Source organism: Schistocerca cancellata, chromosome 5 (genome assembly GCF_023864275.1).
Source record: "Schistocerca cancellata isolate TAMUIC-IGC-003103 chromosome 5, iqSchCanc2.1, whole genome shotgun sequence".
In the NCBI taxonomy this organism is placed as follows: Eukaryota; Metazoa; Arthropoda; class Insecta; order Orthoptera; family Acrididae; genus Schistocerca; species Schistocerca cancellata.
This window is the reverse complement of record NC_064630.1, coordinates 81,163,611-81,189,249: the sequence shown is the minus strand read 5'-3', so window position 1 is coordinate 81,189,249 and position 25,639 is coordinate 81,163,611. Positions and strand designations below refer to the sequence as shown.

Genomic DNA, 25,639 nt, shown 5'->3' with positions numbered 1-25,639 from the left:
TAAAACAAATAGAAGGATAAATGTTCATAAAACTAGATAAAAAAAACATTAGAGACATATCTCAATGAATAACTTGAAACTCTCAGCACAGGACAGAACTAAGCAGAGGAACTAAGCCTCGAGTTCAAAAAAACAGTTGACCATGCGCTAGACGGACATGTACCTGGTAGAACAGTCATAATGGGAGGGACCCTGGATGGTACACAGTCACTGTAAAGAAACTCCTAAAGAAAGAGAGACTACTGCATAATAGGAGTAAAACAAAGTATAGGATTATAGATAGAGATATGATGATGAAAAGCGTTTTGCTGTCAAAAAAAGCACTGCATTAAGTCTTTAGTGATTACAATAGCAGAATACTGTCAAATAATCTTTCATAAAATCCAAAGAAATTAAAGTCACATGTAAAAGCAGTGGCACCAAGGTTAGCATCCAGTCATTTGTGAATTAGACAGGAACTGAAATTGAGGGTAGCAAAGCAACAGCTGAAATGCTTAACTCCGTTTTCAAATGTTCTTTTGCAAAGGAAAACCCAGGAGAATTGTTCCAAATTAACCCTCATGCCACTGAAAAGATAAGTGACGTAAGTGTTAGTATCAGTGGTGTTGAGAAACAGTTGAACTCAGAACACAAAATTATGCCCAGTAGTTGGAAGAAAATTCAGGTCATACCTGTTTACAAAAAGAGTAGTACAAGTGATGCACACAACTAATGCCCAATATCCTTGATGTCAATTTTTTGTAGAATTGTAGAACATATTCTGAGCTCAAACAGAATAAGGTATCAAACAGAGTTACCTCCTCTATGCCAACCAGCACGGACTACGAAAACACTGATCATGCAGAACCCAACTCACACTTTTTTCTCTTGGTGGAATGAAAGTTTTGGATCAAGGCAGTCAGGTAGATGCAGTATTTACTGACTTTTGAAAACCATTTCACTCAGTACCACATCTGCACTTATTGCCAAAAGTATGAACATATGAGGTATCAAGTGAAATCTGTGGCTGGACTGAGGATTTTTTGGTAGGGAGGACATAGCAAGTTATTTTGAATGGAGAGTCATCGAGAGAGGTAGAAGTAACTTCAAACGTGCTCCAGGGTAGTGTGTTGGGATCCTTGCTGTTCATGTTGTATATTAATGACCCTGTGGACAATATTAACAGTAGCCTCAGGCTTTTTGTAGAAGATGCAATTATCTGTGATGAATTACTGTCTGAAAGAAGCTGCTTACATATTCCGTCAGATCTTGGTATCATTTTAAAGTAGTAAAAACTTTCTTTAAATGTTCAGCAATGTAAAGTTAGGCACTTCACAAAATGAAAAAACATAGTATGCTATGGCTATAACATTAGTGAGTGGAATCGGTCAACTCGTACAAATACCTGGGTGTAACACTTTGTAGGGATACAAAATGGAATGATCACATAGGCTCATTGATGAGTAAAGCAGGTGGTAGACTTTGGTTTGTTGATAGAATACTGGGGAAGTGTAATCAGTCTACAAAGGAGATTGCTCACAAATCACTTGTATGACTGATTCTAGAATATTGCTCTAGTGTGTGGGACACATTACAAATAGGTCTTAACAGGGGATATTTAACATATATAAAGGACAGCACAAATGGTCACAGGTTTGTTTGACCCAAGGGAGAGAGTTAGTTAAAAGATGCAGAAGAAACTGAACTGGCAAACTCTTGAAGACAGATGTAAATTACCCCAAGAAAGCCTACTTGCAAAATTTCAAGAACCAGTTTTAAACATGGACTGTAGAAATATATTACAACCCCTTACATACTGCTCACATAGGGTTCAGGAGGAAAGATTGGATTAATTACAGCATGCACACAGGCATTTAAACAATCATTCTTCCAGTGCTCCACGCGTGAACGAGAAGAAAGCCTAATAACTCATACAATGGAACGTACCCTCTGCTGTGCACTTGACAGTGGTTTTGCAGAATATAGAACACACACACACCAGCAGAAGAGCAAAGCCAAATGGTGAACAAAAAACTAAGATCTGGAATCAAGCAGTGTCTCAATAGGACTGCTGAATGGCAAAGAACACACTGAGACCCAAAACCAGCCATTTCATTGTCTGAAAATAATTCCATCTGATTTTATTTCTTCTGAGCTTGCAGAAACAATTTAAACATGACAATATTTTTTATTCAAGTTAATCAAATTACTGAAATGGTGAATAAGTGAGATAACGATTTATGTGAAAAAGATTCATCCTCTTTAGGAGTGTAAACAGACATAATTTAGAGAAGCACAGTTTCCACGTATTATTGAACCATCTGTAACACCAAAAGCCTGTATCAGAAGCTCTCCATATAACCTACAATTCTGAACAGCCAGCATATTCAGTTTCATATCATTGTGGTAACATTACAATTGTGTTCCTGAATACTGAGGACTCTCATCCTGCAAAAAATGATACGTAGTTCTGTTATAAATACATATTATTAATTTCTGGAAGTTTTATTAAAGTTTGTGAACTACATATTCAACATCTGCAATGAAAAAGAAATGATTTCATGGGGAATGTTTCATAGGAATAAAGGGAACTACAATCACAATTTAATGACAATCATAAGAAACCAATATTGGCCACTGTATTATACATGTCAAACTTTGTCCTACACAGAACTACTATGTTATTTACAAACAGTGTTAATATCTATAAAGTTCTTTATCAGTCTTATATATACCAGTACTCATACAATTACAGTACACAGATTAACAAGAATTAAACAGTCACCGTGGAAAATGTAACAGACATAAAATACAGCATGCATCAGAAATGTTTCAGATAATGTTTTCCAGTATTCTTTTTTTCCAGAGAAGCTTCCAATAAAATGTTCCTGGCATCACGCCTAAAAAAGTTAGGATATCTTGGACAGAATTCCATTCTAATATATCTCTTAGCCTATAGAAAGATTATACAGCATTTACATTTATCGGTCTTATGAGTTATCAATTTACATATCTACATTTTTTGTACACAACATATCTTCTCTACAAGCAAAATAAACTGATAATATCTTTCTAATCAAGCTTAAGCTTTTGTGCTCTTTTTTTGGTATGCTAACTGATGAGAAAATGCAAGGGCATGACCACAAACAGTTTATAATACAAAAGCAAGATGAATAGCCCATCACCCAGTAGCTACAAGTAGCATCTATATCTGATCACTGAACTCACAGACTACACAAGCAAGCTGAAATCCCAGCCTGAGATGCTAGTGATGTAAAATGTGTATATTTGACATGAGGCCTCTCAGAATCAACCTTTAACTTTGATCTTATGGACAGTCATGTTAAATTTATGTTACAAAAATATTTCAGCTGCGTTTACAATAGGAAAACTTTAATTTCTGTGTAAATTTTATCAAAACTATACAAAACTAAATATCAAAAATGCGAACCATATGTCAGCATTTTCTAGCAAAGGTTACACGACTGAAATTTACACACTAGCAATGGACATCAGTTTATAACAAAACTATGCATTATGCATTTACTAAATTCCTATCACCTGTATAAATAATTTAAAAACCATGTAATGCATGTAACATGCAGTAATGTCACTGAGTGGTGATTGAGTTCTTTGTAGACAAAGACACTTTTTTTGCAAAACACACATTTGTATAAAAACAAAAATTGTTATAGCAGACAAGAAGTATGTACCTAAGTAATCAGAAGTGATCGACCAATTAAGAGTTAAGTAGCACATAGCATATCACCAGAGACTACAGTAGTTTAGTTAATTGTATGAATGGCATCAACTACAACAACAAAATACTTTTAAAAAAAGTCCTAAAGTAATCCTCTATGTGCCATAAAATGTAACATGCACTATGTCACTATTGTGGACATATTTGGAAAGGAAGATTACACATAATTTATAGATTTTAAGGGAGAAAATTAATCCTAGTAGAGCACAGGTAATATCTTGGCAGTCCAAAATAAGCAGTAACCAATATGGGCAGATCAGCAAGCCAATAACAAAATAAACTTATCACATTACACTAAAAGTCAAACATAACAACTTAAGTAAGGTTTAAAAGCAGTATGAATCATCAATCAAAAAGTTTAGAAAGATGTGGCAGAAATTGTGTCCTGTGTTTCTCTTTTCATCTACTAATCTTATCCACTGTTACATACAAGGACTAAATCCATGTGCAAAATGTACTTCCAATAAGCCTCTGCAACTTATGAATCATGTGATACTTTACAAAAGTAATTCAATTTACAATGAAAAATAGAGCAAAAGATGGACACATGGGAACACACAAAAACATTAGTTTCAAAACACACTCAGTTACTGACATAAGGAAATTTTATATATGACATGAACAGAATAGGTTTTAAGTGTTGCTTAAACAACCATGATATTCCTTAGACAACCTGACGATTGTCCAATAATTGATGGACAAGTTGCACACTACTGGTAAGGGAGACAGGAGACCCAGGCAATAACATTTTACTATTCAAAGGACAAATAGTATAATTATGTTGGACCTGGCATTCATGGTTTTTTGTTGGTGCACTTAGTAGTTCAATACAGCAAGAATACCATGACAGCATGTGACAACTGCATAATGCACTCACTGGCATACAAAAGGGTTGCATTAATTATTTCAACACAATGTAAGAATTAATGAAGACAGAACCAAAAGGCAGCAATCTCTTCTGAAGGAATGTTAATAGACTCTGGAAGTAGCAAATAATACAGTCATTATATGACTTATATATAGGACTGTAATAACACAGCTAATATATGTAGACTCATAAAGCTGACCAACAATTTTTAAGCTAACAGTACTTATTCTCTCAAAATAAGAGAGAAAAGCAGCACAATAATAAGTAAAGAATGCTTAAAACAACACTACAGCTAATAACAGCATTCTCTTCAGAGAACTAGAGAGGATGCACCATATACTAAAATGTCAATGTGGGTATTATCAGGATGAAACATAGTAATCAGTTACTGAAGATTGAACTTCTGCCACACTATTTAAGCACTCAAAAAATTATACCTATTGGAGGCTGAAGACATTACAACAAGGAAATTGTTTCAGTTTTAGTATAGAGTTAAGCAAAACAAGACACAATTTAGTATATTTGCTACCTACAATTAATGCAATAGGTGTACTTTATGTCACATAAAAAATATTGTTGGGGCTAATTCCACAATGTTGTCTTCGTCATTTACTGAAAGTGTTACACACACACACACACACACACACACACACACACGTATTCAACTGGTCAAAAGAAATTACTTACCCAGAAATGTTTCCAAGACTTCTTCATAACGTAAACAAGCTTCGTAAATTTATACAAACCACAATAATGTGGATATACAGAACTACGATCTTAAGAAAAAAATTCTGCACTTCATATTTGCTGAAAACTTAATATGAATTTTAAAAAGGGGCAAGTGATAATTTTTCCCCCCTCAACAAGTCAACGACACTAAATACAGATGAATTGATATGAAGAAAGAAAATACATATCTTATATTAAAATACTATAAACAAGAAAATTCCATATAGAGATTTAACAAATTCACAAAGAGGCAGGTGACTATCACTTAACTTCAGGAGGTGTAACTCTTAAGTTGGTGAATAGACGCACATGGAAATAAAAAAGAAATTACCAAACGATGAAAACTCCAGGTAAGAACATCAACAATGTACGAAAAGACAGATTGCTGCTTACTGTAAAGAAGACACATCAAGTAGCAGACAGGCACAATTAAAATACACTTACATGTAGCTTTTGGCCACAGCCTTCATCAATAAGAAAACACACACACACACACACACACACACACACACACCAAAAGCAAGCACACATCACACACACACACGACCGCCAACTAAGGCATCTCAGGCCTGAATCGGCGTGTGTGTGTGTGTGTGTGTGTGTGTGTGTGTGTGTGTGTGTTTGTTTGTTTGTTTTACTGATGAAGGCTGTGGCTGAAAGCTATACATGAATGTCGTAATTGTGCCTGTCTGCAACTTGATGTATCTTTTTTATGGTAAGTAGCAATCTGTCTTTTACTACATTGTTAAAAAGAAATTACCCCTACTCTTCAGAACCATATGTTTTCAGATACCTGTTTCTTCACTGCTGCTTCCTTTCCTTAACAGACATTGATCTGGGTTGTGATTTCTCCCACCCCAAAGAAAAGAAAAGAACCGTCTCTCCAACATCACTCAGCTTTTCCTTTTTTCCTGTTCTTAAGAAGGAAGCTGTGGTTCCAAAAGCTAACAGTGATGGCTGTATGTACTTTTATGTGTGTCTATCAGATGTTTCAGGAGTTGCACTTCCCAAAGCTAAATACTATCTAATTCATCTGTCTCTTTGTGAATTCACCACACATCAATATCAATACTGAAGATGATAATGTTTGAATGCGATATAGTCAATAACTTACTGAAATCATCATTCCTGTATTGATGTTGTTCCTGATACAGTAAAAAAACACACACACACACATTTGCATAACAAATACAACTTTATGCCACTATTTAGTTCAAAACAAAAGAGTACTAAAGGAAATATTTTACACAATCTGTGAACTGTTCATTCCTTTAAAAATTTTAAGAAAGATCCATTAAACTTCATCTGCTGTCCAACAGTCAAAATATTTTTTTCCCATTATACAAATGGGCACTGTATTTCCTTCAATAGTAAGAAAATTTGAATCAAAAAATTCAGATCTATCCAGGGAATGACAATTACATCATCACACCAGGAATCTGAACCCGAAGGTAGCTAGTAGAATGTGGCCTCATGTGAAATATACATCTGCATTTCAAACTTATGACGTAAAGAGGATGTCAGTTGTTACATCACAGTCCATTAAAAAATTATCAGATATCTCAATTTTATACATTAATGTCAACGTATAGAGAATGTTTTAAAATCCAATATGATGGTCAATGGTATAAAATTTTATTTATTATTCAGACTTTTTAACAGTAATTATAACAGTCTTAATATTAATGATTTTTTCCATTTAACAAAGCAATTTGATTTTGTGGCTAGGAGTCAGAAGCTTTAATATACTAGAAAAATGTCACATTACAATTACATATCATTACTCACACTCAACAATAAAACAAAAAGGATTCACAAAGTCTCTCTCATGCAATTATTCCTCTGTTTATGATTTTTCAAGATGAGTAAATACTATTTAGTCATCCAAGCACTGAGTCATTTGAAAATAATTGAACATTTACTGGAAGGCACACAGTCAGTTTACCCACGACAAATAGCAAATTTAAATTTTTAAATATTCCTGTACATTAAATAATCACATTTTTGCAATTTCTGAATACAGAGAAACATAAAAATCAAATTTCTAAATTATATCTTGACAATACAATTTACATAATCCACATGACATGAATGTGAAAATAACTTCCAGTCAAAATTTGAGACAATATGATTACTTACAATGTACACCAAGAAAGTTATTTTTTGTGTTTTAATTACAATTGCCCTTAGTACGTTCACCCACACAGTCATGCAATGGTCCAAAATACTTTACAGCTGTATGGTTATGTGCCATTTGAGAGCTATTACATCTGTAGTTAGGGGTAAGTGCATAAAACAACTAAATGCACCCATAACTGTTGTCCTTTGTTCATTTTCTTTAGGTAAATCAGCAAACAATCATTACAAATTTTAGATATTCATATAGACAACTACAATTCCATTATGAAGGATAGATCTTTTCAGACACAAATTATTATAATCCAGAATTTATTATCAACAGCTTGTGAATAATCAACAAGGTGAATGTCCAAGAACACAAAGCACTGACACGGGATGAGGCAAGGCCGTAAGTTACATTACAAGAATTGTCTGATGCTATGTCAGTCATACAACTACTATCAAATTTAGGCAGTTTCAGTTTATACAAAAAGAACACGTGTATAAAGCAGCATAACAGCTGACATAAAAGACAAGAATGAAACTTACTGCTTCCTTTTCACAAGCATCACTTTAATGTATTGCACAGTGAGGTATTATACGATGTACTATAATCTCCATTGTATAAAAGTTCTCTTGTAAAAATCTCTTAAACAGTAAATTAACCACTAGCCTCTGACTCCAACCAAATCAAATGCAACTTTTTGAATACACAGAGCAAAAAGCTCACTATACATTTGCTGCTGTGTTAAATATTATCATTTTCAGTCTTTTTGAAATCAGTCTATGTCGATCATATTGAGCAGTTAGTATATTCATTGCCCTTTAAATAAAATGTTTCCAGTGCAATTAAAACAATTTCACTCACTCACACTTCACTACCACAGTCTTTTTAGTCACTTAGGACAGGAGGTACACAACTCAAGTCTGGGATATTTATGTGTGAAGTCATTGTACTTAACTTGCAGGTAGGACCACTAAACAACACTGATCAGTTTTTCTTAACTTGGCACACACACTATAGGATCTTGCTGGTAATCTCTGAGGAGTTGTTCTTCATTAAGCAAGGTAGGGGCACTGAAGTTTCCATGGTGGTATAGTACTGACTGTATGATGAACAGCAAAGCTGGAGTTTCTGGGTGGAAAACAAAGTCATACATACTAAAACTATTCTTCTGCAATCAGAAGGCACTTCATTGACTTTTCTGTTTCTGCATTACAAAGTACTTTCACACTGACTAGTTGATTCTCTCAATGATACACAAATTATTTTTAACAAATATATCATTTACATGTCATCGGGTATAACATAAAACTCAGTACCTCAGTGCACAATGCTAAAAGAATTTTCCTCAGGACAGTAACAAGGGAAACATGACAGGAACATGGTTTTAAGTGAGTTCTTCAAATTGAGATCTGATGATTATATGGACAGACTGAATGGTTCTAAACATGTGTATCGAAATATATAAATTGTGGAATATATTGCGCATAGTGCTGTCTTAATTTATATATGAAATATTCAGTCGGATGGTTGGTGAAATAACACCAAAAATTTCAGTTCGCTTTTAACAGTCTACAATGTATGAGAAAATTCAAGTCAGGTACAAAGATGTTTCATTCTAATGCATACATGAGAGTAAAAAGGTAATTCCCAAAACTAAAACACTTATGCAAAGTACAAAATTCCATACTACAAAAATAACATAAAAATGCAAAGTCTTTTGCACCAGTTCTTTCCTCTTGCAAAGATAGAGGAGATAAGCTGTGCTATATAGTAAATAATGACATTGAGCAGATATATAATGATATAATGTTATTTCTCTTTTCTCCTTTTTGGGTTAGGTTTTTACTAACAAACTATAACAGTTACTCATATCCAATGTATGTATATTAAGTCAACTCATTTTAATAAATGTTCAGTGTCAGTCAGGTATGCAGTCAATGTGGGATTACAAAGCCCACTTACTTCAAAAATACTGAGCTGATACTTTTTGTAAACATTTTAGCCTTTTCTATAAAAATGAAGTCAATGTACTACCTACTCAGGGACGAAAGATAGTAGAAAGAGGAAGCAATAATCAAATTTGTGGCCCCAGATATGTTCCCCCTAATAAAAATATCATGGCATGTAATGCTTACTAAAATTTTGAAACGGATGTACCTCGTTTATGCATTTCCAGAATATGGAGTTTCATTTTTCAAAGTATCTGCATTATCATGATGAATCCAGCTCACGTTTGAATTTAAGGCTGTACAGAATTTAAAGTTATAAGTTTTTATATGTTCAATTGTCATACATGTTGCCTACAAAACAATGTTGCAAAAACTGGCCAATATCAACCAAACTTTCCTTCTTAACTACACAGAAATCCCTGAGTGTTTAGAATCACTTCCCTGAAATCATAAACTGTGTATAAACTATTATTTACTCTGATGTATGCATAAAAAAATTCACAAATTTCACCATCCACCCATGATTCCAGTGTGGTTTGCGATATCTATTATGCTTCACACACCAATATCTTGCTTAACATTACAAATTTTGATTTTATTACTATGTATATTATAACGGTCTTCTTTGAGGTTGTTCAGCAGTATCTGGTGCTTCTTATGTTGTTCCTGAAACAGTGAAATATATTATTAACACATGGGAATCTTGCTAATGCAATAGTACAGGTTTTTATTACTTCCAGAAGGGTTGTAATCTAAAATTAGTACAATGTCTTATCAAAGAATAATGGTGGCACATTACTTCTGACATTAAATGTTATGTTGTAAGCTGTAATTTATACTTTTTCTTTGCTAAACAAATACGTGTATGGAAACAAGTCAGTCCAGATTTTTTATTCCTTCCCCTGCTTTTACAGATTATCATGAACAAACATTAACTTTCTGATGGCCTATAAAGAATTATCCACACGCCAAAAAAGTCTCACAACATTCACAAATACAGGAAATGAATTTAAAGCTCTCTAAATGTGATAATCACTAATAAGTCTTGAGATAATAGAATTAATAAAAACTGTGTTGGGGAGCTCTAGTATCACAGTAAACAAAAATAATGAATTATCTAAATTTTGTGTCAGTAAATTGCTGTTTGCGATATAACACAAAACACTGCGCACTTTTTAAATACATGGACAATGTATTCATTCGACAACTCACAGGAACAGTAAGCATGAAGCAGCAGATGAACAATAAATACTTAGTTTTTGGGGCTTAGGTAATGGAGACAATTACACTTAAGTCCATGCCACCTGCAGAAAAATTATGTCTAAGACAATTTATAAGATCATGGAAACCAAACAGGCCTTTGATGAAATTTTTTTTTATTCCATTCAATAACTATTTTTAATCATTACAACCATCAGGCTGATCTAAAAAAGAACAGATGTGCAAATTCACAAGTAAGATCTGCTACCTAAAATAGACAGATGACTACCTTTTCCATAAAAGTTACATCATTATTTACATTTGAAAGTAAGAGTACTATTGATACGTAGACCGCAATCTCAATACATAAAAATGAAACCATTATGGGATACTATGTTAGGTATCACAGATGTCCCTTGAAACAACTGACCATTTAAGTGGATGCATTATTTATTACATCTCATACTGTAGTTTTTTCAGTAATACGTTCTATGAGGAGCTAATCGACTTTCTTAATGATCTGAAGATAGACACAGGATCATAAACGCAATGGGACCAGGCATGGACATGGTGAGAACACGGTAGGGCTGTTAAATGTAGTCAGGAAATTTGTGAGGGAGGGAGGGGGGAGAGGGTAAGGAGAGATTTAAAGAAGAGAAAACAGACTAGTGGGAGTGTCGGTGAAATAGAAGGCTGTGTAGTGCTGGAATGAGAGCAGGGGCAAGGGTTAGATAGGTGGAGGACAGGGTTTAGTCAAAGTTAAGGCCAGTGGGGTTATGTAAATGTAGGATATACCGCAGGGAGTTTTTCCAACTGCACACTTTGCAAAAGCTGGTGTTGGTACAAAGGATGCAGATGGTGCAGGCCGTGAAGCAGTCACTGAAGTGCAGCATGTTGTTTTGGGCAGTATGGTCAGCAACCGGGTGGCCCAACTGTCTCTTGGCCATAGCTACTTGGTGGCCATTCATGCCAACAGGTAATTTTTTGGTCGTCATATCTACATAAAAGCAGCACAGTGGCTGCACTTAGTTTGTACATCACATGACTGTTTCCACAGTTTGCCCTGCCTTTGATGGGTTAGGCGATGCCAGGGACTGCACTGGAGTAGGTGGTGGTGGGACGATGTAAGGGACAGTTCTTTCATCTAGGTTGATTGCAGAGATATGATCTGTGAGGCAAGAGTTTGGGAGCAAGGGTGGCATTGGGACAGGCAAGCATATTTTGCAGGTTTGGTGGGTGGCGGAATACCACTGTGCGAGGGGTGGGAAGGATAGCAGGTATGATATTCCTCATCTCAGGACGCAACAAGAGGTAGTCAAAACATGGTGGAGAATGTGACTCAGTTGCTCCAGTACTTTGTGGTACATAGTCATGAGGGAATTGTTCCTTTGTAGCTGGGCAATGGGAATGTGTAAGGTGGGAGGTGACTAGAGAGACAAGGGTCAGGAGATGCATTTCTGTACAAGGTTGGGAGGGTAATTTCGGACTGTGAAGGCCTAAGTGAAACTTTTGGTATATCTGTAGAGGAACTGCTCATCATTACAGATGCAAAGACCACAGTTGGCTAGGCTGTATGGGAGGGACTTCTCAGTATGGAATGGATGGCAGCTGTCGAAGTGGAGGTATTGCTAGTGGTTGCTTGGCTTGATTTGTATGGAGGTACTGATGTAGCCATCTTTGAGGTGGAGGTCAACATTGAGGAAGGTGTTCCTGTCTGTTTACCATACAGTGCCTCATTCATCACTTACTAATGCCACCTCCCACTACACATTAACATCCCCAATGCCCATGGCCTTGCCACTACTGAACATTACCTTTCCCAATGGCCGACTTACTCCAAACATACAACCTCCTTCCTGATCACCATAACCAATTATATCCTCTACCACAATTACTTCACTGTTGATAGTATCACCTACAGACAAGTGTGTGGAACAGCAATCAGCAACAGGATGGCACCATCCTCTGCCACCCTATTCTAGGTCATCTAGAGGAATCCTTACTAACCACCCACAATCCCAAACCCCTCACCTGGTTGAGATTCATTTATAGCATCTTCCTGATCTGGACTGACAATGGGCCGGCCGGAGTGGCGGTTCTAGGCGCTACAGTCTGGAACCGCGTGACCGTTACGGTCGCAGGTTCGAATCCTGCCTCGTGCATGGAAGTGTGTGATGTTCTTAGGTTAGTTAGGTTTAAGTAGTTCTAAGTTCTAGGGGACTGATGACCTCAGATGTTAAGTCCCATAGTGCTCAGAGCCATTTCTTTTTGACTGACAATGGCAACACCCTGTCAACTTTCCTCCAGAACTTCAGCACCTTCTGTCCCATCTGCTTCACCTTGTCCAACTCAACCACACAAGCCACCTTCCTCGATGTTGACCTTCATCTCTAAGATGGCTACATCAGTGCCACAATTCATATCAAGCCAACCAATCATCTGCAATAATTGAACTTCACCACCTGCCACCATTCCATATGGAGAAGTCCTTGTCTCTCCAGTCACGTATCACCTCCAACATTCTCACCATCTAGGCACAAAGAAGCATTCCCCTCATGACTAAGTATCACCCAGAACTGGAGCAACCAAATCACATTCTCCACCAGAGTTTCGACTACCACTCACTGTGCCCTGAAACGAGAAATATCCTACCTGCTAACCTCCCACAGCGGTAATCCACCATCGACTGTACATACACTATATTGTTGTCCATCTCTACACTGCCCCTGCTTCCAACCCCTTTCCTCATGGCTCATATACCTGCAATAGACCTAGATGCAAGACCTGACCCATATATCATTCCACCACCACCTACTCCAGTCCTGTCACAAGCATCACCTGTCCCACCAAAGGCAGAGCAACCTGTGAAAGCAGTCACGTGATCTACAAATTAAGCTGCAATCTCTCTGCTGCTTCCTACACCGTTATGACAACTAAGAAGTTGTCTGACCAAGAAAATGTGGCCAAGAGGCAGCTGGATGATCCAAGTTGCTGAACATGCTGCCCAACACAACGCGCTTCACTTTAACAACTGCTTCACAGCCTGTGGCATCTGGATACTTCATACCAACACCAGCTTTTCTAAACTGTGCAGGTGGGAACTCTCGCTGCAATCTATCCTGCATTCCTATAATGGCCCTGGCCTCAACCTACACTAGTCGCTGTCCTGCATCGACCATCTTCACCAACCTATCTTCCCTGCCCCCACATCAGCACTACTCAGCCTCCTTTTCTACCAACGCATCCACTAATCTTTTTCCCCTCCCCTATTTTCTCCTTTTCTGCTCCCTGCCCTTCCTCAAACTTCCCAGCCCCACCACATCCCCACTACACCTGTCCATTCTCCCACAAGCAGCACTACACTTTCTCCCACCCCTATCCAATATGTGTTTGTTTTCTACTTTAGAAAATGGAAATTCCCAGATAGAGCAAAATATAAAATAAGGGAAAGGCAACTATTCGCCTATAGAGGATCAATGCATGGAGCACAATAACACTATAAGAAGAACAACATTTACACTAGCTTTCAAGCACTAACTCTTTTTCTAGAAAAAGTAAACAAAGTCTCACATACAACCATGCAGGCAGCTATACGCACACTCCACTGGTCGAGGCTAGACTTCTGCTGGAAAAAGAACTAGTGCTCAAAAGCTAGTGTGAGTGCTGTTTTATGTTGCATGTTTCTGTGCTCTGTGCAACAATCCACTGTAGGTTAGTGGTAGCCTTTACCTATTTTACGTACAGAGAAAGCATGCAGCCAAATTAACATACCTATTTCAGAAGAATAAGGACAAATTCGGATTAGAGTAATATCAAATACAGTAGTATTTCTTAGTTCCTTTCGGTGATTAACCTGCATAAAGGGGTACAACAGACGTACCCAATTTTCTTCACAACTATAATGTTTGTTTACTACAACAGCATTGTGATAAGGGGATTTAGACTTTTGGCACAGCACACAGGCATTAAATCAGTTGAAAATGTAAACAATTTCCTCACAATCAGCACATTAATTCACATCACAAAACTCATATTATGCACTTCTTGACTAATTATGCAGATTTACAGTTCCCAGAAATATGCATAAATGGTCACACATGAAGTGAAATTCTCTTAGTAAAATTCTTTGATACTGGATAGACACTAACTTAATTGATCCTAAAATAGCGAGAAGGTGATCAGAAAATACACATTTTCTTCCCACTTAGACATTTATTTTACTATGTTTAACAACATGAATCAAAATAGACCAATAAGCCGCTGCCACCCCCATCCCCCCAAACTCAGTTCTTTAAAGAATCAAAGTCCGATCTTTAAAACCAGCTTCACATGTTATCATTGGATGAGTACAGACTGAATAATTCACACTATGTTTTAAGAAATGTGATTCCATATCTCCTGAACTTTGTGTCATACAATAACATAATTTTGCATGTACAATCAGTTATATATATATGGATACTGTCTCCAAACTGTTTTGCAAATACTGTTAGGAGTAAACTAGAAATAAAACAAAATGGCATGCCTGGTGCTGAGGTTTTACTGTACCAACAGCAAAAATGTAGTAAGTGACAAGCTTTGTTCCTTTCATTTTGTGGGAGGTGGTATTGAGATAAAGTTCCGTAGAGGTTTGAAATTATGTGTGAAGTTTGTTGTAAATCACTAAGTGCTCTCATCCTCAATTACTGTATGAATATAGTCTGTGAATTTTATATGCCATGAGTTATGTTGCCTCAAGAGATACACACAGTTCCTAATTTTAATACTTAAGTTAGTGTGCTAAGCTTTTAAAATAAGATTATAGTGTTTAAATTTTTTGAATTTGACCAATAATTATATGAAATACTGGATAACAAATTTTTGTTGCTCCTGGAAGACCTGCAATTGGGACTGTGTACAGTTTTAGCTGTTTAGTGATACAGATCACTATTCAGCACAGAGGAGGCACTGCACAGCAGACAAGCACATGCAGAAGTAGGCTGCTGGATTAAAAAATCCAGCAGTCTACAATTGTGCCTTTCTGTTGTTCAGTGCCTCCTTTCTGTAGTTAACAGCACTCTATCATAATGAATGGTGTTATTGCACCCCAATTTTCCACTGTTTGATTTCACTACGGCTGCAAGCATCAGAATTGTTAACAGATTTCAAGGATATCTGCGTTGTGTTTCATGGACCCCATTTCTAGAGTAATGCATTCAAAAGAATTAAAAAATTGCAAAGTCAGCTGCAGTGGCATAGTTATTTACAGATGATGCAGCCTATTTTAATAAAGAATACAGTAAAGGTCATCTGAAGTTCCTGCAACTACAAAAGCAGATATATAGTTTAGGGATAATTGTTATGTGTGAAAATGAAATAAAAAAATAAAAGAGTTTAAGAAATGTTAGAATAAATGCCAGAAGCAGTATAGTTTGTGTGTGTGTATGTGTGTGTGTGTGTGTGTGTGTGTGTGTGTGTGTGTGTTTTACTGGTTGCTTGTACAAAATGATTAAAGATAAATAAATAAAAATATCATTAATGTAAGCCACGACTGAAGAATGCACTTGGGGGTATCTTTAAGGAGACTGACAATGATGTATACACACTTGACTGATGTTTGTGCCCAACAATAAAAGTTGCTTTGAGTTAAGCACTTCATATAAATTTTCACAGATGCTTATTAAGCATGTTTATGGTTTGTTGGAGTATTATGTTGTTACAAAATCATCCACCATGAGATGGGAATCCACATATTTACTTTGGACATTTCTGTTGATTCTAAGAGAATATGGAATTGCCATAACCAAGAATCCTGAGATTCACATGGAATGCAGCACCAATTTTGGAATAAGCGAACATATATGGCAACTGCCTTGACTGTCGTTACATACACAATACAAGAGATATCTCTTGATGAGCTATCGTATGCCTGTAGTCATGCCATTTACGATTTATGTCAATGCAGCCTGTGACTCCACAGCCTTATTCGAATCTGTACAAAAACAGAAAGAGAGAGAGAGAGAGAGAGAGAGAGAGAGAGAGAGAGAGAGAGAGAGAGATAGAAGTGTGACATGTGGTAATCAACCAATAGTAAGAATGGAAACAACAAAATTTCTTGGAGTGCACATTGACAAGAAAATGAACTGGTCTTCACATATTATTGATCTATGTAACAGGCTTAGCTCTGCTACCTATGCTTTATAGGTTGTCACTACTTGTGTTGAACCTAACACTGCAAAAGTGGCATACTATGGCTATTTTCAATCTCTCACTGAGTAAGGAATTATTTTTTGGGGCAACAAACCATTAGCAAGGAAAGTGTTCATTGCACAGAAGCGAGCTTTAAGAATTATATGTGGACTGCGCCCAAGAGACTCGTGTAGAAATAGTTTTCATAAACTTAAAATATACACAACTACATGCCAATATATTTTTTCTCTCATGTGTTTTGTTTGTAAAAATATAGAGATATTTCAACCAAACAGTAATTATCATGAGCATAACACACGGAGAAAGAATTACATATGCAGCGAGCTGAGAAATTTGAGCTTGGTACAAAAGGGTGTCCACTACACTGGAGCAAAACTCTTCAATGCCCTTCCTCCCGAAATAAAGACAGAGATTCATAACAAGAGTAAGTTTAAGAAAGCACTAAAAATATTTCTGCTAGAAAAAGCTTTTTACAGTCTAGATGAATTTTTAACCAAATAAATTGTAATATTTTAATATTATATAACACAAGTTGATATAATGCCACTAAGAATGTTATTTAACCTGAGCTCTGTATCTGTGTGTGCTCTGTATCTGTTTTCTGTAGCGTTTTAATGATTCTAAGACAATATATATTTTCTTTTTCTGTATTGCTGTCCAAAGAATTTACTGCATAATTTTTTTTATAATTATGTACTCAAATTTCTGTACATGCTATAAGATTATCAGATTGTACTTGTAAAAAACTGACTTGTTCCATGTCCTTGTGTATCCAACACAGCTGGACCTATGGAACACGAAATAAATCAAATCAAATCAAATCAAACACAGTATGTTCGGGAAGTCCTTCAAGACAGTGAGCAGACGGTAGCTGCTGAGGGCTAGATTAAGGGTACAAAAGTGGATTGTCCAGTGACAGATGTGAAGACAAACATTGTTTTGAAGGGAAACAACACCAGTAGTCAAGAATCACCACAGACACTGTGTATGTATGATTCAGAACCACATGATATGTGATGACACGCCCAGTGCTACACATAGATCACAACTCAACTACAGGAATCAATTTTTATCCTTGTAGAGAGTAATTATAAAATTTGTTAACAGAGACTGTTTGAATATCAAGTTACTTGACTGGAGACTATGTAAAACCAACAAGCTTAATTGACACCTATGCAGAGCATATTCCCATACTTAATAATGTGTAAATAGCTGTGTGACACAACACAGTTGTCATTAACCTGTTTATAGTCAAACAAAAGCAACCAAGCATGTTAAAATCCAGCTCTGAAACATAATTAAATTGAAGTCTTCTTAGCTATGAGTCATTACATATTACTCCTCCGTGATACAGGCTCCTACAAGAAAAAGAGATGGAGCAAACTCTGTGGGAGTAGGCGAGATTGTAACCAAAATGATAATCTTGTGAATCAGTAGTCTCCATACTGGCCTGAGAGAACAACAACCACATTAGGAGATGATTAGGAACATCTCAGATACCCCACCCCCATAAAAAAAAGCAACCTATCACAGTCCCCGAGTACAACTCACATAATCAAATAATTATTAGTATTTATCTCCGATAATTAACATAAGGAAAAGGTAGGAACAGCCACAAACTTGATTATCATGTGTTTCATCTTGAAAAGAGCACTTCAAGGGATCTTTAAACACTGGAAACAAAATCATAAAGAATATTGTGAAGCTTCAAATTTAATAAACACGAACTGTAGCACGAAATGTGTAACGAATGTTTACATGATGTCTAATACATCAGTATAGTTCAAGAGTAAAATGATAAATATGATGGTATCCATTTTCCAGTTGGGTCACACAACTGAAAGAACCATATACCAAAGATAATATATACTTAATAAGAGGAAGTTTCAATACTGCATAGGTAATGCCCTTTGACAACCTATCAAATAATACTACGTCAATATTTCTGCTGGATTTATTAGGAAACAGTTGGCTCCTAAAACACAACAACTGTTGTAAAATGGAACAGAAACAGAGAACGGTATAGAGACAATACCATACCATGATTGGAATCTTATTAACAATAAAGTGCAAAAATCATAAATGTTAAGATAAATTTGCAAACAAGTGTCATACATTCATGTCAATAAAGTAAGTGACTTTTGAGACACACAAAAATGTATACCATCACGGCAATAGGCTACTGTGTGACCAACACTATAGCACAATAACACAAAAAAGTGATATATGTAGCATGTCAGTACAGACCATGTAGAGCATCTGCAACACTCTAAGCAAGCAGAAGTACTGGATATAGTGGTTATCACTGTATGTAGTGTGCATTTGCCACAAGGTATTCAAGTCACAAGAAAGCAGGATGGCACAGTGAAAACTACGGCATGTTATTATCTGCGGATGAAACATTGACAGATTAGGGGGCAGTCACAGTGAGCATGAAGTGTGCTGCAAGTAACGTGAAGCAGATTCTGAGAGGTAGGAAAATCAAAGGATCATCACATGCCATAACTCAGTGCAATGATCATTATCTTGTTACAAGTGCACAAAGTTGTCCAACCAGCACAGCACTTGTTAAAACGAGATACCCAGAGGCAGGCTCTGGGTCACACATCTCTTATCAGATTGGGCATTATTTGCTTTGCTCGGTGACCCTACCAGATTTATTTATCTTGTACAAAGGCACTAGGTAGTCTGATGCATGTGGTGTCTTGCTCCCAAGAGCATTTCTATGAGCAGCGTGGTAGTGTCCTACTCAAGACTAAGTCACAGTACAGTCCAGAAAACAATTTCCATCATCTGTTCATCTGGCACACAGGTGTCAGACATTAAAATCCCGCCAACAGTGTTGCACAAGCCTCATATGGTGGTGCCTGTGTTCTTGTCTACAGTGACATCATGTTCGGAGGGTGCATATCACGGCAAGTACTTCACTGGAGTAAAATGGGGCTTTGGAACATGGGAATTACTTCCGGCAAAAGCATGTATGTACTTCTTGTGGCACTTATGAACTTGGGTTTCACGTGATGGGATGATAATCCCTGCACACACAAGGCAGGCCAAGTAGACAAATAGCTGCAACACGTCAACATCAAGGGTTCAGTGATCAGGTCACTACCCAGATTTAATGTGATAGAACATGCAAGAGCCACTCTCGGTCAAGGGATTGCAGCCCTAACATCGGAAATAAAGGTCTTTGGTGATCCCCAAGGGCACTTGTCCAGTAAGGTGGACCACAAGCCGCCATAATGGACACCTCATCCGCAGAAGTGGGAGCCTTTATCCATCCTGCATTATCATATGACAATATTGCAATTCATATCAATACTGTGACTGGCACCAGCAGAGGGACAGACACTGTAAGTGCGACCTATGGAAGGCATTTCAATAAATCACATATCTTCAACAATGTTTATTCTTGAGGGACACACGTGATCACAAATCACACTGTTTTCTGCAGCCTGAAGAACCCTTATGAAATGGACATGAATGTCCTTGTTCAGGAAAATGTAATCTGGTCAAAGAGAAGGAAGAGTACAACTCTATTGTTGATACAGAGGCCAAACCAACTAGTACAAAGCTTGAATTTCTTAGACAAAACACAAGGAAATATTGCTGCAGAATGCTGCAGAGTAGCTACACTGAAATTTAACAATGATTCATCTATAGGTAAGTCTGAAGTGTTTCAATAAACTAGCTGGTAATATACTCACCTGTGACGTAAATGTTGGATAAGGAAGATTAATCATAAGCTATGTATAGTACGTCTTTTTTCTTAGAAATGCAGTGATCAAACAACATGCAGTTATTACCTTATACACAGAAAGATGCAAGCAGGGAGTGTATAATACAAAAATGATGCTGTTCTGAAAAGAAATTAATACGTTACGTGGTGCACGATACCTGCTTCCTTATATCTTAGTCCTGTTTTGTTCAATCGTCCTCAATGTTTTCTTTCTAAGTATTTCAATGATCTACAACATACCATCAGCTATAGCAGCAAAAGTGAAACTACTATTGACCAAATATTCATTGATAAATCAAAACCATTAAGTAATTACACTAACTTTAAAGATATCACAGAGGTATCACACATGAAATGTAACAATGACAAATATGTAGAGAGAAGATTAATTAATGATGGCAACATTATGGTCTTTAATGTCACGTTAAAAATGTAAATTGGGACAATAAAACCTTTCCGTGGATGTAAAATCCAACATGTTCTTGTCTAATTATAAATACCGTTATGATAACTGATTCCTCTGAAGAGAACTAAATATACAAGAAATTAAATGCATCAATAACAAGCGAAATCAAAATGTCATCAGAAAGTCTCTGAATATTATATAAAGATGCAAACAGAAAACTGCTCTGAAACCACACATGAAGTGCTGTAGGAAAAAGTACAGGGAAGCTATAGAAGGTGCAAAAAAGCAATATAATGATTCATACATTAGAAAGGGGAAAAATAAATCAATGAAGAAACCTTGCAGGCAAATGTGATCATCAAGTAATTAGTTCACCATAAAACACAGAAATGAAGTTGTCAATCCATTTGTAATAGCTAAAATATTTATTATCATTACATTAAGGAAGATAAAAACCTGATCACAAATAACTATAATCCAAACATAAAGGTAGAAATTCCAGTAAGTGTAAAGACAAAATAGCTACATCCAGTAACACCCAAAGAAGTACAAAGAGCTATCAATAAACTAAAGAGTAAAATGAGGTGGGATATGGATGGTATCTCTAACAAAATTAATAAATGTACTGCTAACAATAGTGCCTCTCAATTTATTAACATAATAAGTGACTCCTTTGTAACTGTAGTGTTCAAAGCAGACTGAAGCTGTTAAGGTATTACTGGTTTATAAAAGACAAGTGTGGCATTAGAAACCTCAGATCACAATAACTATTATTCGTAAAAGTGTCCAAGGAATAGAAAAGCAGCTGAAATCACTCAACAGAGGAAAGTCCACTGGACCTGACAGGATACCAATTCGATTCTACGCAGAGTATGTGAAAGAACTTGCCCCCCTTCTAACAGACATGTACCGCAAGTCTCCTGATCTAATTCCCCACCATCACCTGATTTAGTTGGACTACATTCCATTATCCTCATTTTGCTTTTGTTTTTTAAGAAATAAATATCATGATACTGCCACCTATATTTACATCTGAAAATATATTTCATTATGACTCATTGAGGGCTTTCAGCTATAAACAGTGAGGTCCACAATTATCAAACAAGAACTGGGGATGACTTTCATAGGAATATACACACAAAATCAATACATCAAGACCAAAAATTTTCTACACTGCTTTGCTGGGTAAGGTCAAAAGAATAATATGCTCAGAGGAGAACTAAAAAGATCTACCAACAATCAACAGCTTCTACAACATTAATGAATATCTGGAACACAGCTCAAATCTGTAGGTGCCTCAAATGATCTCTTTACATGGATATTTGTAACTATCAAAGTATTTCTAGGTAAACTCCTTTTTTGCTAATGTACTCCTATTAATTAATATGTGTAATCATGTATCTTTTGTGCCTTATATGTGGATATGAAATTCTATGTTGTTACACTTATTTAACTAATATATGTAATACTTGAGTAAAAACAACCAAGATATTTCAGTAACTTTTCAACTGTGTGTAAACATATTATTGGCTTAACACATTTTTTTGGGTCCGACCCAGTAAATATATTTGAAATTAGTTACAACAGCTTACTGAAACATTAATTTTATTTATTCAGTTGTGTTTTTCACCAGGCATGACATTTTTTGGAAATGGTGTTCCTTTCCACCAGTGTGGTTTGAACAAGTAGCCTCTTTAGTGGCATGCTCCAGATCACAGTTATCTTCAGCTTTAAGAAATGTCTTGTTTTGTGAAGGAGCAGGATTAATAGCAATCCTAAGTTTAGCTGTATGCACATGGTCTTTCATATCACTCTATCCTTCAAACGCAACAGGAAACTTTGCAGTACATAGTGTGCAATAAACACATTCATTGTTGCTGCCATTACACAATTTCAAAAATTTGTATTCCTGTCATAGGTTAAAATTACACACTTTCTCTTGCCCATTGCTAAATGACAAGACAAAAATCAAATACAGATAAAATGATCAAAAACTTGTAGGTGACACACTGTCCCTGTTATGTTGCAAATGACTAAAAGAAAAATTTTCGTGGAACCACACCTCCTCCTCCCACTGATGAGTGCTTGCTTCATGTTCGGCTGAGAGAGGAACGGCCTTACGAGAATGTTTAAAAATGCAATGTTGAACATTTATGTCCAGGATTTTAAAAAATCAAACCCAGCACATTTTTACAATGATGGACTAAAGAACCAGTACATCCCAGGCTAATCCCAGACATATGGTAAGCCTAAGTACGTACATAAAATTTCATTTTCTTATAATTAATTATGTAGAATACTCTTTTTCTTCCCCTATTCACCTCAATTTGTTGATAAGAAAGTTACCTATCTAGATGTAATATTACAACTTGTCTGTGCCTATACTTTGTACATGAAAGTAAATATGTAAAATTCTATACTGTCTTGTATTTTGACAAGTCCTACATAATGAATGTGATAAAAAAGGTGCAAAATAAATAAAAATAAAAGAAATTCAATTCCTGCAGTACAGATATCTACCATCATAACAGAAAATTAATTGAATTTGGCTCCAGTATTTCCAACAACTTTTTTTAATGAAATCTGTAATCAGTCACTGTATCACCTTTCCTATCTTCAGGTAAATGATGTGACTGAACAATTAAGTACATGACTGTGAGAATAAAAGTCTCTATCTAAAACCCATTCCAGAAATAAGAAACAGGTGTACCCACAATCTGCTATAGTATCAAACAGTTTTGCAAATGGTTGTAAGCAATTTCGAACTACAAGAAAAACAGCAAAATAGATTTAAAAAAAAAGGGCCCCATTCTACATTACCAACAACACTCACAATTGTAAAAGCATAAAAATGTAATATATGTAGCATAAGCATGTCTTAGGACTAAAATAGAAATGCATAATTTCATGAGACATACAAGGGTCACTCCAAAAGAAATTCACACTATTTTTGTAAAAATACAGTTTTCATTCTGCATGTGTGAAAGTGTTCCAGTGTGTAGATACATCCTTCCCGCTTGTTTACAAACTTAGTTCAACCTGTTCCCGTAAGTGGCGGCATCACATGTCTTCAAGATGGCAGCTACACTTGACATTCGTCACAAGCAACACTCAAAAGGAATACTGTTTTTTACCTACATAGCCAATCCCACACCCCACAAGGAACTCCTCGAAAAACAGCCAGCTAATCTGTATCCTGGTAAAGGAAGCCTCTGAATTGCCAAATAATTTAAGTGTTGCTCCGACGTACCAATAATTTCAGAGTCAACATCTGTAAGCAGTTCACTAACTTCATCTCTAATACCTCTTATATTTTGATGAAATATGCCAATTCCTTCTCTACTTGGAAACATGACATCCTCTGAAGGTGAGATCTTAGAGGGTCTTCCTTTAAGCCGATATACCTATCAGCTGACTTCAGGCTAAAAAAGGTGCACCTCTAACACCAACTACTACAGGAATTTTTCCACGAGTGATCCCACCGCTACTCACTACACTGTCATCTATAAACTTTGCCAGCCTCCCCTTCCCATACTTATTGAGGTGCATACCACGCCTAGTGAAAGCTGATCTGCTGACAGACCCAGCTGGCACCACTGAAATGTAACCCACGCCCTCTGTCATCAGCGCCCTCTCCAGCCCCATGTTAACACACCTAACGGCTGCATTAAGATGAGGCCGCTCATAATGCTGAAACAGTTACACGAAACGCACATTAGTGCCACCAGTTTGAGTAGTTATCTTTACCAGGTCACCACCTACATCGTATTCCCCGTCCCTATCGAGACTCTTCCCTGTTCCACCCACTATCACTACCTGATCTGCCTTTGTAAAATTCCTACATAACTCCCCTATGCTGTCAGTCACCTGAGCCAACCCTGCACTAGGCTTCACAATGCTGGTGACCTGGTACTCACTCCCCAACACTTTCCGCAACTGCTGGCCCACACCATTACCGTGCGAGCTACCTAGCAGCAGAACCTTCTTCTTTCTGTTTGACTTTGCAACTAACCTAGTCCTCCTAACTGCTGAGGACTGCTGCATGTTCCCTACATCTACAGCTACAAGACGCTCCTCTCCACTCAACTCTGACAGTTGATCAAATCTATTGCATACACGCACTGAATAACTGTCTGAATACCACCTCCTCCTAGCTGCCTTCTTGCCAACTGCCAGTTCCCATTCCCCACTATCCTTCACCCTCCTCAACCTATCTAGTTCCTCCTTTGGGCGTTTTTCTTCACAGCTCACTCTTGACCTTCCCTGTGTTTCAAGCATCTTTCTGTAATAATAGTATTCATTTTCTAAGCAACTCTTACACATCAAAATCATCATTACTCAATCACTGGAGTCTATTGCTGCTCATGTTAATCACACTCAGTATATTACTTTTTTCTGTACTAAATGGACACAGCCATTACGTACATTAAACCTGAACATAAATTCTTCATCTAAACTTTATTTTCATATTTTATGTTGTTGCACCAGGTGATTTACATTTTTGTTACAGTTCACCTTTGAAAGATAACATTTGAGTCATTAAATGTTTTCTCAGGTTGTGGAAAATAGTGCATTTAAATTTCCCATACCTCAGCATCCTTCACTGATATTTTTCATATATTCCATCCATATATTTTTTGTGCCATAATTAATTTTGCTACTTTTCTAATGTTCACATTTCTGAATATACAGCCA

General features: G+C 36.6%; 1 protein-coding gene across 1 annotated transcript in view; it reads right to left on the bottom strand.

The window, feature by feature from the left end:
• Positions 1–2,465: 2,465 nt before the first annotated feature.
• LOC126187490 (uncharacterized) overlaps positions 2,466–25,639 on the bottom strand; it is a 1,186,162-nt gene continuing 1,162,988 nt past the window's right edge. Inside the window, exon 15 of the mRNA XM_049928600.1 lies at positions 2,466–10,076. Coding sequence (XP_049784557.1) covers positions 10,046–10,076 — 31 coding nt within the window. The 3' untranslated portion in view covers positions 2,466–10,045. The remainder of the gene's footprint in view (positions 10,077–25,639) is intronic.